The sequence below is a fragment of the Thamnophis elegans genome, chromosome 9, assembly GCF_009769535.1.
Source record: "Thamnophis elegans isolate rThaEle1 chromosome 9, rThaEle1.pri, whole genome shotgun sequence".
Classification (NCBI taxonomy): Eukaryota; Metazoa; Chordata; class Lepidosauria; order Squamata; family Colubridae; genus Thamnophis; species Thamnophis elegans.
This window is the reverse complement of record NC_045549.1, coordinates 74,993,914-75,006,697: the sequence shown is the minus strand read 5'-3', so window position 1 is coordinate 75,006,697 and position 12,784 is coordinate 74,993,914. Positions and strand designations below refer to the sequence as shown.

Here is a 12,784-nt window from a genome sequence, read left to right as displayed (position 1 = left end):
CCCTCAACTCAGAAGCCGCATGTAAGGGAGCTGCTCGGGTCTCCTTAAGGATCAGCAGGAAGGGCTCTATGATAATTCGTCGTGGCCAACTCGCCATCGGACGAGTACAAATCCCGTCTCCCCCGGTCACCTGAGGTGGGTTAGGCTGAGAGATAAGGACTGACGGCCCAAAGCCTCCTCAGGGCCCATCACTCGCCCGGATGACGCCACAGTTTACCTGCACAGACGCTGCTAAAAGCATTTCGACGCGACGGCAAGCCAAGGTGTCCACCATGTGAGCCAGCACACGGAAGGGAGTGGAGAGAAGCTTGTCCACATACAACACCAGCACGGCCCCCGACTGGCTCAGATGGATCCCCTCCAAACACTGCAGGGTCTTCTTCACGGCCGTCGGCTGCACCAGGGAGAAAAACCTCTGTTAAGAGTCTTTTTTTGTTTTGTTTTCCAGGCTCATCAAAGTATAAAAGCATCTCCTCAACCTAACTGGTTCCTTTCGAAAAATAAGCTGAGCTTGTCGATCAGAACGCTCGGCAGTTCGAATCAGTGGTAGGTTCCGGGAGGTACACTCCGGTACGGGCGTACCGGTGGCAGCTGGGAACAGAACGGTGTTTCTGTTGGGCTCTTTTTAAACTAGCGGGCCATTTGCACATGCGTGCACCGTACGGCGCCTGTGCGATGCTCTGCCAAGCAGTTGGAATGTCACAGAGCGGTGGGTGTGCATGCATGCACAGCGCGTGTGCCTGTGGTGGACGCCCGGCCCCACCGCAGCATACTGGTTGCGACAGGATCCGGAACCCACCACAGGTTTGAATCCCTAGCGGAGTCTGACGACCTTTTTGATCGACAAGCTCAGCTCTTAGCTACTGAGCCACCGTGTCCCACACTGCTTGGGTAGCCTCAATATTTGAAGGACGTCGTTACCTTTCAAGATAAAAGCATCTGTATTTTCTTTAACGCAGAAAATCTGAGGTGTCTTGGGGAGGAGAAAACCCTCAGAGAAAAGAAATCTGGAGAAACCAAAGGAAAAGAACTTACGGAGGCGAAGTTCTCGCATCGTGACTGAATCGCCTGGATGAAAAGTCCGCTCGCTGCCGAGTTTCTGTGAATGGCGCTGATGAAATCCTGCACCGGAGGCTCGTGAGACAAGCTGATGAGTTCTTGGACGTGATTGACGGTCAGCCAGGTTAAGTGCTCGGAGTCGTGCAGGTTTTGGCACTGTGGGAAGAAATGGAACGGATTCACTCGAGCGGAAGGGCCAACGGGACATCATGGAAGGTGTCCTCCAAAGCACCCGAAGAAGGCGGGACAAGAAGCAACGGATAGAAGCTGATCAAGGAGAGAAGCAATCATATCTCGTGGACCTGTCCATCGGCGAACAAAATATTGGTTAAAGATAAAAGGATGGTTAGAGGAGATGATAACAAACAAATAGACCTAAAGCCACAATTATTCTTACTAGACAAACTGTTGTGGCCCGACAGCAGAGCTGGCAGCAGATTTGGACAGTGAGGAGGTTGGGGAGGAAGATGGGCCAGTCCTGGAGTCTGGGGAAGGCTCTGAGGAGGGCTCTGCGTCGGAGGCAGAGAGGGGGCCAGGACCGTCTCACAGTTATCAGCTGTTTTCAGAGTCGGACATCAGTGAGGCAGTAGAACAGCTGGAGCCTGTGTGTTTCCAGTGTGCCCATGTGCAGAGTGGCCAGACAAAGGGAACAGCTAAAGAATAGGGGTCAAATTGGGAGTAAGGCCACAAGTGGATTGTGAATGGCCCCTCCCAGAGGAAATAAAAGGTGAGCAAAAGGGGAGTGGAGTTTGCAGGAGACCATTCGTTTGCTTAATTGGTTCCTGACTCTCCGAGACTCCTTGCCCACATTTGCATATATCATCCTGGCAGCTGTCCAAGCCAGAGAAGGTCTGTGACTGTAAATCCTCCCTTGAAAGACTTTGCTGGATGTGAATGAGCAGAATTCACAGCAAATTAAAAAAAAAACACCTATATAATAAATATGACCTGGGTGACTGAGAATCTCCATAGACAACTCAACAACTCAACTCTACTCAACTCTTCCCACTATCCAGTAAGAGTTGAAAAAGATCTTGGACGTGTAAGAAAGCGAGGAATTACTGGGTAAAAATACACAATTGGTTAGAAATGATAACTGAGCAACATATTGAGTTTAAACCAGAAACACGCCTTTTAGGTATACTGTCAGAAAGTTATGACAAAGCAATCATATATTTAGTGTTACATATATTGACGGCAGCAAGAATCCTATATGCTAGATATTGGGGAAATGTGAACACCGCATCAGATGACGATATAATTAGGGAAATCTGGGAACTGTGCTGAAATGGATAGATTAACCTTAAAAATTAAAGATAAAGAAGACTCGAAATATTATAAGGACACGGAATAAATTTTACGAATGGATAAGAGACAAGAGGTAGAAATGAGAGGGAAGTTGATGGATGTCAACAGCTGTTAGTATGGAAAATAAAGATGCTATAGAATTATGGGCATAATCCGGAAAAATTGTAAATAGGCTAATGTAAGTAGAAATTTAGTTAAAGCTCATTTTCTTTTTTTCTTTCTTTTTTTTTTTTTAGTGTTCAAAAGTTTTATTTCTTTTAAGACAAACATTTCATCATTCCTCAATCAGTAAGACATTGAAGTACAATTTTTTGTATGTCAAAATAATTCTAGTTTACCACCAAATTCTTGTCTAGCCTAATATATACATTTTCTTTTCCTTTTTTCCCCATTGGTTGTATTATTATAATTGCTATAAATATATTACTGTTATAGTTATTAGCTGGTTAAATATGTTAAGATTTGCCAATGATTTTTCTTTGGCTTTGCTTTATTTGTAATTGTAATTTGTAATTCAATAAAGGGAAAAAAAAGAAAGATTGGACAGTCAGTCCTTTGTATGAAGACTCGGAGGTCTTCTAGCCCAACCCCTTGCTGGGGGGTTGCTGGGCTAGAAGACCTCCGAGGCCCCTTTCCGACTCTGCTATTTTGCATTGCCTTCCGAAACGCGGGCCTCGTCTGCGATCCTCAGATCTTACCACGTAGTCACAAAAAAGGATGAGGGATCCTTTCCGGACGATCTCGCGATTACAGATGCTGAGCTTGGAGCCCCCATCTTCTTCTTCGTGGGGATCCCCGCTGGGTTGAGAGCTGAGCAACTTCTGCCGCCTGGAAGAGAAGGAAAGTGGATTTCTTATTTAAAAAAACAACAACAACAACACTACAAAATCCAGGAGTCAAGTTGCCAGGAAGAAATAAAGAAGAAGCAGGTAGAAGAATCTCCCAGGATTAATGATTGGCTGGCCATCAGATTCCTCCGTTGCTCCGACTGGATATATAGTCGCTGTCAGGCTTGCAAGCAAATTGTTCCCTTTGGAGCTCAGGACTGCCACACTTTCTATTATTCTACTAGGCATTTTTCTATGGTGGGAAAATACGGAGTTAGATGAGAGGCAGCCATAACAACATTCTTTCTAGAAAACCAAGGTCATCCTTTGTCTCTGCACGTTTCCACCTGACCGGAATTGGATGGGTGGAACTGCCAGCAGGGCAGTGGAAGATTGGACCATGGGATGGACTTGTGGGTGTGCGAGGAAAGATCTTGAACTTTCAACTGGGTGGGGAAAGCCGGAAAGCCTTCAGATTCAGAGTTTCCCGGATGTGCCAACATGGTTCTCTTCATCAATTGGAACTTTGAGGAATCCTTTGCCTCGGACTCTGATTTAATTTTGGATGCTATTTGGAACCCTGACAGTCGAAGTGTCTCAAGGTCACGTGATCCTTTTTTGCGACCCTCTGACAAGCAAAGTCAACGGGGAAGCCAGATTCACTTTACAACTAACAAGAGCCGCTGTATCAATGAAGATGGGTGGCAAGGGATTTTAATTAAATAAATTGAATTAAAATATACATACATATATCCGCCCCGGCAATCATCATCATCATCTCCTTTTAATGACCCCATAATCCCTTGCAGGGGGGGGTGGAGTCTGGGCAACTGAATGGGAGCTATCAGAGTGTTTACTGGCCGGATGCTCTTCCCTGTCGCCATTGCGGAGTTTTGTTCGGCAGATATATTCTCAGTGTGCCCAAAAAGAGAAAGACCTGATGAGCTTAAAAAACAGACTTACTTGGGGGTCTGATGAACTTCGGACCACCAGGTAGAATTGGTGTAGTTAACCAGCAGCAAGATTTGACACCAGAGGAGGACCAGGGAGGGGTGGGTGGCTATCATGGACTTGACGAGATCGTTTAATCTTTCGAGAGTGTAGAAATGAAGACCGTGCGGTCCACTCTCGGTAAAAAGCTTGGTAGCCGCAGCTGTGATTCTTCTGAACATCCCTGGAACACCGAAACAATGGGAAAACCTCATCATCATCATTTATATATATATAAAAATGGCTGTCTCTGTGTGTGCATATGTACGTATGTTCTAGCATAACTCTGGAACACCTCGAGAAATTCCAACCAAACTTGGTACACAGAAGACTTACACTCTGGAAACAAATACTGTGGGGGTAAGATACCCCTAACACCCTTCTGGGTGTGTGTTCCGTTAAAATACAGCCTGTTGTGCCTTAAAATGGCTTCTACTGTGCGGCCGTAAAATTGATTCTACTGTACAGCGCAGTGGAGCTGCAATGGTAACGGCTTCACAGTACTCCACAAGGGGGCTCCCTCTGGTAAGGGGGAAAATCCAACATTAGAAATTACGTTTGGTCAATTTCCCCCTATATATAAATACCTGGGCAACGTCAGGATTATCGGCTAGTTATCAATAAGTCCCAATTGATAGCTCGGGGTTTCCACTGAAATATTACATACAGGCAGTCCTCAAATTACAACCGCAAAAAACGAGTCCCAAATTTCTCTCGCTTGCAGAGACAGCTGTTAAGGGAGTTTTGCTTCGTTTTGCCACCTTTCTTGCCACAGTTGTTAAGTGAATCACTGCTAAGCTTCAGTTAGCGACATGGTTATTAAGTGGATCTGGCTTCCCCGTGGACGTGGCTTGTCAGGAGGTCGCAAAATGGGATCACGTGACCTCCAAACCACACTGCAGCCGTCACAAATATAAGTGGGGTCCAAATTTTGGTCACAGCCTTCCCCAGGCTCCAGGACTGGCCCAGGTTCCTCCCCAACCCTCCTCACTGTCCGAATCTGCCAGCTGTGCTGGCCGCTGGCAGGCCACAACAGAAGGGGCAAGAAGAGGAGTCGTACCTGATTTGAAGGTATGAATTAAGCACATGAGAAGGGTGCCCAGTTCCTGGCAGTAGAAGGTGTGCTGCTGTTCGCTCATCTCCACGTTCAATTGCTTGCTGGCGATATCTTCCAGGAGGATCCCCACCAACTGGATTAGGAATCTAGAGGGAAATGAGAGACTTAGAGAGGCCGGGTACGAAGCCCAGGGGAAAAAAAAGCAAGATTAAAACTTTGCAAAAAAAAAAGGAGAAAAGAAAAACCCGATATGCAACAGCCAGCCAAGCCAATTCCTCAAGGCCAAGAAGAATTGATGTAACCGCAGGGGTAGTCCTCGGCTTACAAAGGTTCGCTTAGTGACTGTTCGAAGTGACGAAGCACTGGGGAAAACAAGGGACTGAGGGCCGTTTCTCACACTGAGGGCCAGCGGTGAGATTCAGCCGGTTCGGACGGGTTTGGGCGAACCGGATGTTATTTTTGTATCTGGTTCACCGAACTGGTATTTGGAAGGACTGGCTGGCCCTGCCCCTCCCAGGAGTCTCTACGCAGCCCATTAATCCTGCCAGGTAAGGGTAGGGCCCGTGTGGAGGATCTGGAAGGGCCTCCCAGAAATCTGGAAACGGGCCTATTTCGGGCCTCCGGAAACTGGGGAGGCTGTTTTCGCCCTCATGAAGGTTCGAGAAAAGCCTCTGGAGGGCGAAAACGTCATCGTCCCCTCGGCCATGGTGCAGGAGGCCGAGTAGGCCACGCCCGCCCAGCAACCAGTTGCTGAAATTTTTCAACCCCATCCCTGTTTAGTGCCTTTGCATGCCTTTCCCATGATCAGGTGATCCAAATTCGGACGGATGGCAACGGACTCGTGTTTACAACGGTCGCAGTGTCCTGGGGGAAGTCGGGCGATTCCCTTTTGCGACATTCTGACGAGCAAAGTAAAACGCGGAAACCGGATTCACTTAACGACCGTGTGACTGAACGACAGCAAATATTCCCTTAACAACGGTGGCAAGAAAAGTCGTAAAACGGGGCAAAATTGACTTTAAAAACGTCTCGCTTAGCCACAGGAATTTCGGCCTCGCCAGTGGTCGTAGGTCGAGCGCTACCTGTATATATTTTCCTCAATTTCCTTTTATCTCTTTTTTTTAATGGTTTAAAAAATAATAATAATAATAATAGCAGCATCTTTATTTTATTAACAACCGATACCTGGAAAACGTCTCTTCGGGCAGAAACCGATCTTGCTCATCCGTGGCGATTTCCTGAGTGGGAGGGGCTCTGTTTTCCCCGTTTCGCAGCCGTCGAATGGTTTCGCAAGAGATCAGGTAGGGGGAGAAGGAGAGCTCCTGGATGCGAGAGAGGACGATGTCTTCGGTGGACTGGGAAATCAAGACCCGCAGAATCGCCAGAATGCCAGAGACCCACAACTGAACGGTGCTCACGGAAGCCTATTGAAAAGGGAGAGAGAGAGGGGATGAAGCGCACAAAATATTCCTTATTTAAATTAGCCCTTCCTCCCTCCCCTCCCCTCCCTTCCCCTTTCTTTCCTTTTCCTCTCCCTTTCTACCCACCCCTCCCATCTCCTTCCCTTCGCCTTCCTCTCTTCCATTCTCTTCCTTCCCCTTCTTTCTTTTCCTTTCTACTCTCCCCTTTTCCCTCTCCTTCCCCTTCCCTCCCTCCTCTTCCTTCCCCCTTCCCTTTCTACCCTCCCCTCCTCTTCTCTTCCTACTCTCCCTTTTCCTACCCCTCCTCTCCCCTTATGTTCCTTCCCCTTCCCTTTCTACCCTCCCCTTCTCTTCCCTTCCTACTCTCCCTTTTCCTACCCCTCCTCTCCCCTTATGTTCCTTCCCCTTCCCTTTCTACCCTCCCCTTCTCTTCCCTTCCCACTTGTTCATTTGCCAAAAGGAACACAGTTTCTCTGCACTTGGGTGAGTGACAACACAAACACATAACCATTGTCTTCCCCACTGCCTGCCTGCGAAGCAAAGGGGGCTCGCGGCCCAGATGCCCTCCAGAGCACAGCCTTTGCTGCTAAGCCCTTGGTCAGCTTTTGGGTGATTGGATTGATAACCCGCTTTTCGGCAGGAGCTGAAGGTGCCAGGCTGGCTGCTCTTCCCTGCCGCTTCCTGTCCTCCCCACAACACCCTTGCAAAGCCAAGGTGGCGCAGTGGTTAGGGTGCAGTACTGCAGGCCACTTCAGCTGACTGTTATATGCAGTTCAGCGGTTCAAATCTCACCGGCTCAGGGTTGACTCAGCCTTCCATCCTTCCGAGGTGGGTAAAATGAGGACCCAGACTGTGGGGGGCGATATGCTGACTCTGTAAACCGCTTAGAGAGGGCTGAAAGCCCTATGAAGCGGTATATAAGTCTAACTGCTATTGCTATTGCTAAACTCCCAGGGCTGTGGGGAAGGGACCCAAATCCGTAACCCCAGGAAAGGAAAGAGGGCAATTGGAAACATCCTGAACCCGGACCAAGGGTAGCAACACCTCCTTCCCTCTCACTCAGCGGCTTCTTGGCCGGATGCCCATGCTCCTTACCATGGTACTGGGCGTCACGAACATGCTCCGCAGCAGCATGTCCACCGGGCGCAGGGCGGAAGGCGCCAGGATCTCAAAGAGAGTGTTCAGGATCCCCAGGGCTTCGTGGGAATCTATCTGCATCTGGGGGAGGGGTGGAAATGAAGCAACAAGCAGAACAGGATCAACAACGGCTGCAATCAACAACCGCGGAACGAAGGAGAGGTAGAAAAAAGGAATTGTTTCGCCGTACGGGCGGTCCCCGAGTTACGATCACAGACGAGCCCAAGATGTACACCGTTAAGTGAAACATTTTTTAACTGCCCCCCATTTGACGACTTTCCTAAAACATACAGGGGGGCCTTGATGTGCATCAGTTCGCTTAGTGACTGTTTTGCACACTTACAACCGCTGGTCATTAGGCTCCTCTCCAGACTATAAAAGGAATGTTTGTGCACACACCCTTTTTGCAGAAGTCAACGCATTGACTAATGTTTGATGAACAGTATTGTGAGCTTGGCAGGCTGGATTGCTGCCCCGGCTTATCTGTGCCAGTTTGCTGCCAAGGACCTGTCTGTCTGTGAATAAATTCGGTAAAGTATCTTTGGCTTGGAGTGTTTTGGTGTGGGACGAGGGGGGTCAGAACAGGTAATTATGCGTTTGGGGCTGTTAGGATTAGAAAAATTGGTTCGTCTGGGTACAGTGTGAAGCATGTGGCAGGAGGAAACCCCAAAACTGAAGGGTCTCCTTCCCTGCCAGGAAGTGCCACGGCAGCTTCGCCCCACGCTGCCTGGTCAGGTGCAGGAGAACGGGGGGGGGGGGGGGCAATAATCCATCAGGCGCCTGGAGAACGGAAAAAGAGTTTTCCTCCGAACAGAAACAGGGAAAGGTCTTCGCCGATGGCTGTTTGTGACCGTAGATATGTCCTCACCTGTTGTTTGGCCAGCATTGGCAGGATGATGTCGGCTACCTGTCGCGAGAGCCTCTTCCACTTCTCCTCGTTCTCTCGGTGACACTGTTGCAGCACGAGGATGAACATCTCCAGCACCTGCCAACAAAGGGGAAGCCAAGGACAGGCTGGTTTCACCCAAGCGAAGGGATTTTCCCAGCTCCATCTTGTATCTTTTTGGTTTTGTTTTAAATAAAGTTTTCTATTAGTTAAAACATTAAAAACATTGGACATAGTGCGACATTTCCGGCATAAACGTTTCCATGTAGTGATTAGAACTTACAACAATTTACCGTATTTTTCGGAGTATAAGACACAACAGGGTTTCGAAGAGGCAAATTTTTTTAAAAAAAAGTTTTTTGCACTCTGCAAACCTCCCAAAAACGGACCGTTTTTCGCGAAAACAGGCCCGTTTTTTTAATTTATTTAAAGAGTGTGAATAGCCTTTAGGAGGCTTGTAGAGTGCTTCTGGGGCCTGGGGGTGGGGCCTAAAATGAGCAAAAAACGGGCCGTTTTTTTGTCAAAAAACAAAACAAAACAGGGCATGCATAGCCTTTAGGAGGCTTTCAGAGTGCTCCTGGGGGCTGGGAGGGGACAAAAAATGGGCCGTTTTTGGCTCATTTCTGCCCTCCCCAGCCCCCAGGAGCACTCTGAAAGCCTCCTAAAGGCTATGCACAACCATTTTGGTGAAGGAGGTGGGGTTTTGGGAGGCAAAAAATGCTGTATTCAGTGTATAAGACGCACCCAGGATTTTCAGCCTCTTGTTTGAGGGGGAAAAGGTGTGTCTCATACTCCGAAAAATACGGTACATTTTATACCCATGACATAGGTGTGTGTAGTCAGTCAGATTACCTGTCCGTTGATCCTTTTTTTTAATAGAATTACTAACCATACAAATACATATCCAATTCCTGGCTATCACACATTCTTGATACCCTATTTTCCAATTCTTAATTTATCTGTTTTTTTTCTTTTCTTTTCCCCCTCCTTTCTAACCATCGGTACCATTTGTCCCAAATTTCCTGATATTCCGTCTCACCCTTGTCCTTGAGCTCTAGAGTCAGTCTGTCCATCTCTGCGCACGTCAGTATCTTATTTATTTATTTCTCGCTCCGAGGCAGTCTCCCTCTTGTATCTTAATACCCCCCTTTCCCCCTCCCTGGTACAGACAGTCCTCGACTTACGAGGGTTTACCTGGTGATACTGGATCAGCCGCAACAACATCGAGACCACGACTTCTTTCTGGGTTTCTAATTCTTTGCCGGCATCGGCTTTGTTCGCTCCTCTTAAGATGAAGAGGTCGTGGACGATGGGCTGCAGAGCCGGGATGGCTAAAGAAAAACGGAGGAGGCATTAGCATCAAAGATACCAGATACCCCCAATGTCAGGCCTGCCGCCACCCGTTTTTTTGGGTCTGCTATACTTTCTATTCTATTAACAACTAAGGAACAAAAGTTGACTTGGGAGGAAGGCCACAGGTGGACGGTGAATGGCCCCTCCCAGAGGGAATAAAAGAGGAGCGAAAGGGGAGTGGAGTTTGCAGGAGACCATTAGTTCGTTCCAGGATTGTGGTGTCTGAAAGATATCGGCCCCTCTCCAAGCCTGATAAAGGTGGGTAATTGTGAACTTTCTTGAAAGACTGAGGGAGAGGAAAGACTTTGCAGGAGAGGAATTCACTATAAATTAAATAAAAGGGGTTTATTTGGAGTAGGACTCGGCTTGGTGCTGCTGGGGAAGCCTAGGTCACAATCCTCCCCAGACAGGCTGGGAGAGGCCTCAACTCAAAGCATGGCATTTGATTGAGGCTAGAAACCAGGAGACTGGGAGTTCTAGTCCCACCTTAGCCAAACTGGCTCTCACATTATAGTAGCAGATGTGAAGACATTAAGTTTAGCTAAAGAACAATTGCCCCCTCCCGTAGAAATCAGTGTCTCAACAAATGACATTTTGACGTCTTCAAATGTTATTAATTGACATATTCAATTTAGAATGACACAAATTTCAACCTCCAATATTTACATGGCTTTCACTGTTTCCTAGCCTTTGCTCTCTTTTTTTCAGAGTTATTTGTCTGTCAACCTCATAAAAGGCTCCGGAAAGTCAGTTTTATGGCATGTAGTTCTTTAGAAATACATTTTTATGCAAAGAATTGGGGGTATAGTTGAAAGTATGTGTGTGAGAGAGAGGAGAGAGGGAGAGACAGACAGACAGAGACAGACAGAGGGAGAGACAGACATGGAAACAGGCAGAGAAAGAGAAAGACAGACAAAGAGATACAGATAGAGACAGAGAGAGACAAAGAGAGAGACAGAGAAAGAGATACAGAGAGATACAGACAGAGATAGATAGATAGATGATAGATAGATAGATAAATAGATAGATAGATAGATAGATAGATAGATAGATAGATAGATAGATAGATAGATAGCAATAAAGATCCATCAAAGTTGCAGCAGGACAATACATTAAATTTTAAGTGCCTGCCATGTTAAACAACTCCTAGGGTGAGTTCAGTTCTATGACTTCTGATTTCCCGTTACCGTGTGTCACTGCTTTTCTTCCGCTGGCCATGATCCCGTCACACAGCTGGATAATTTTAGGAATTCCAATTATCTGCTTGGAGTGGTAGCGCTCATAAGACAATAACACCAGGAAGAAAAAGACGCTAGGAATAATGGCTTCTGAGTCCCTGGCGGGGGGGGGGGGGGAACAAAATGGAAAAAAAAGAAGAAAAAAAAGACATGTTGGACTTCCTCCTCAACATTAGAACAGGAGTATGAGTTGTTCAAAGAGCCCTGGGGGGAGCAGTGTTTGGAATGCACCACTGTAGACTAACTCTGCCGACTGCCAGCAGTTCGATCCTGACCAGCTCAAGGTTGACTCAGTCTTCCATTCTCCTGAGGTGGATAAAATGAGGACCGAGATTGTTGGGAGCCAGAGGCTGACTCTGAAAACCGCTTAGAGAGGGCCGGAAAGCACTGTGAAGCGGTATATAAGTCTTAAGTGCTATTGCTAGTTCTTCCTTCCTTTTCATTTCCTTCCTTCCTTCCTTCCTTCCTTCCTTCCTTCCTTCCTTCCTTCCTTCCCTCCCAGTAATTAGAACGCAGTATTTCAGGCTAACACTGCCCATTGCCAGCAGTTCGATCCTAACTGGCTCAAAGGTTGACTCAGCCTTCCGTCCTTCCGAGGTTGGTAAAATGAGGACCCAGATTGTTGGGGGCAAGAGGCTGACTCTGTAAACCGCTTAGAGAGGGCTGTAAAGTGGTATATAAGTCTAAGTGCTATTGCTAGTCCGTCCTTCCTTCCTTCCTTCTTCCCTTCCTTCCTTCTCAGTGGTTAGACTGAACTATTGCAGGCTAACTCTGCCCATTGCCAGCAGTTCGATCCTGAGCGGTTCAAAGTCGACTCAGCCTTCCATCTTTTCCAGGGTGGTTAAATTGAAGACCCAGATTGTTGGGGGCCAGAGGCTGACTCTGTAAACTGCTTAGAGAGGGCTGCCAAGCACTGTGAAACGGTATTGCTAGTTCTTCTCAATGAAGGAGGAGGAGAATAGCAATAGCAATAGCAGTTAGACTTATATACCGCTTCATAGGGCTTTCAGCCCTCTCTAAGCGGTTTACAGAGTCAGCATATCGCCCCCAACAACAATCCGGGTCCTCATTTTACCCACCTCGGAAGGATGGAAGGCTGAGTCAACCCTGAGCCGGTGAGATTTGAACAGCCGAACTGCAGAACTGCAGTCAGCTGAAGTAGCTTGCAGTGCTGCATTTAACCACTGCACCACCTCGGCTCCTCAGAAACAAGGCTCAGAATTTCTCATTGGTGTTGAGCCTCCATTTCGCATAAATACATAAGGAAACATGTCTTAAGTTGGAAATTGTACCTGAATTGGCCGACTTCAATGTATTCAAACTGCTTTAGCACAAATCCAATAAATACCTGGAAGCAAAAAAAAAAAGAAACACCGGGATTAATTTCTGCAAACATCGTGGGTACATTCCTACATTATCTCCATATAAACGGCATAAAACAGACAGTGAGAAAAATAAACAACTCATAGGAAACAAAGCACAAAAGGAACGAACAAGACTTCTATTGT

General features: G+C 47.2%; 1 protein-coding gene across 1 annotated transcript in view; it reads right to left on the bottom strand.

Moving 5' to 3' along the window:
- The window catches only part of HTT (huntingtin), a 109,869-nt gene that overhangs the window by 31,811 nt on the left and 65,274 nt on the right, over positions 1–12,784 (bottom strand). The window contains exons 34-44 of the mRNA XM_032223789.1: positions 12,569–12,624; positions 11,226–11,374; positions 9,880–10,016; positions 8,668–8,784; positions 7,758–7,880; positions 6,427–6,665; positions 5,245–5,387; positions 4,158–4,368; positions 3,066–3,195; positions 1,036–1,215; positions 218–394 (exon numbers count right to left, since the gene is read on the bottom strand). Of these exons, the coding sequence (XP_032079680.1) occupies positions 218–394; positions 1,036–1,215; positions 3,066–3,195; positions 4,158–4,368; positions 5,245–5,387; positions 6,427–6,665; positions 7,758–7,880; positions 8,668–8,784; positions 9,880–10,016; positions 11,226–11,374; positions 12,569–12,624 (1,662 nt within the window). The remainder of the gene's footprint in view (positions 1–217; positions 395–1,035; positions 1,216–3,065; positions 3,196–4,157; positions 4,369–5,244; positions 5,388–6,426; positions 6,666–7,757; positions 7,881–8,667; positions 8,785–9,879; positions 10,017–11,225; positions 11,375–12,568; positions 12,625–12,784) is intronic.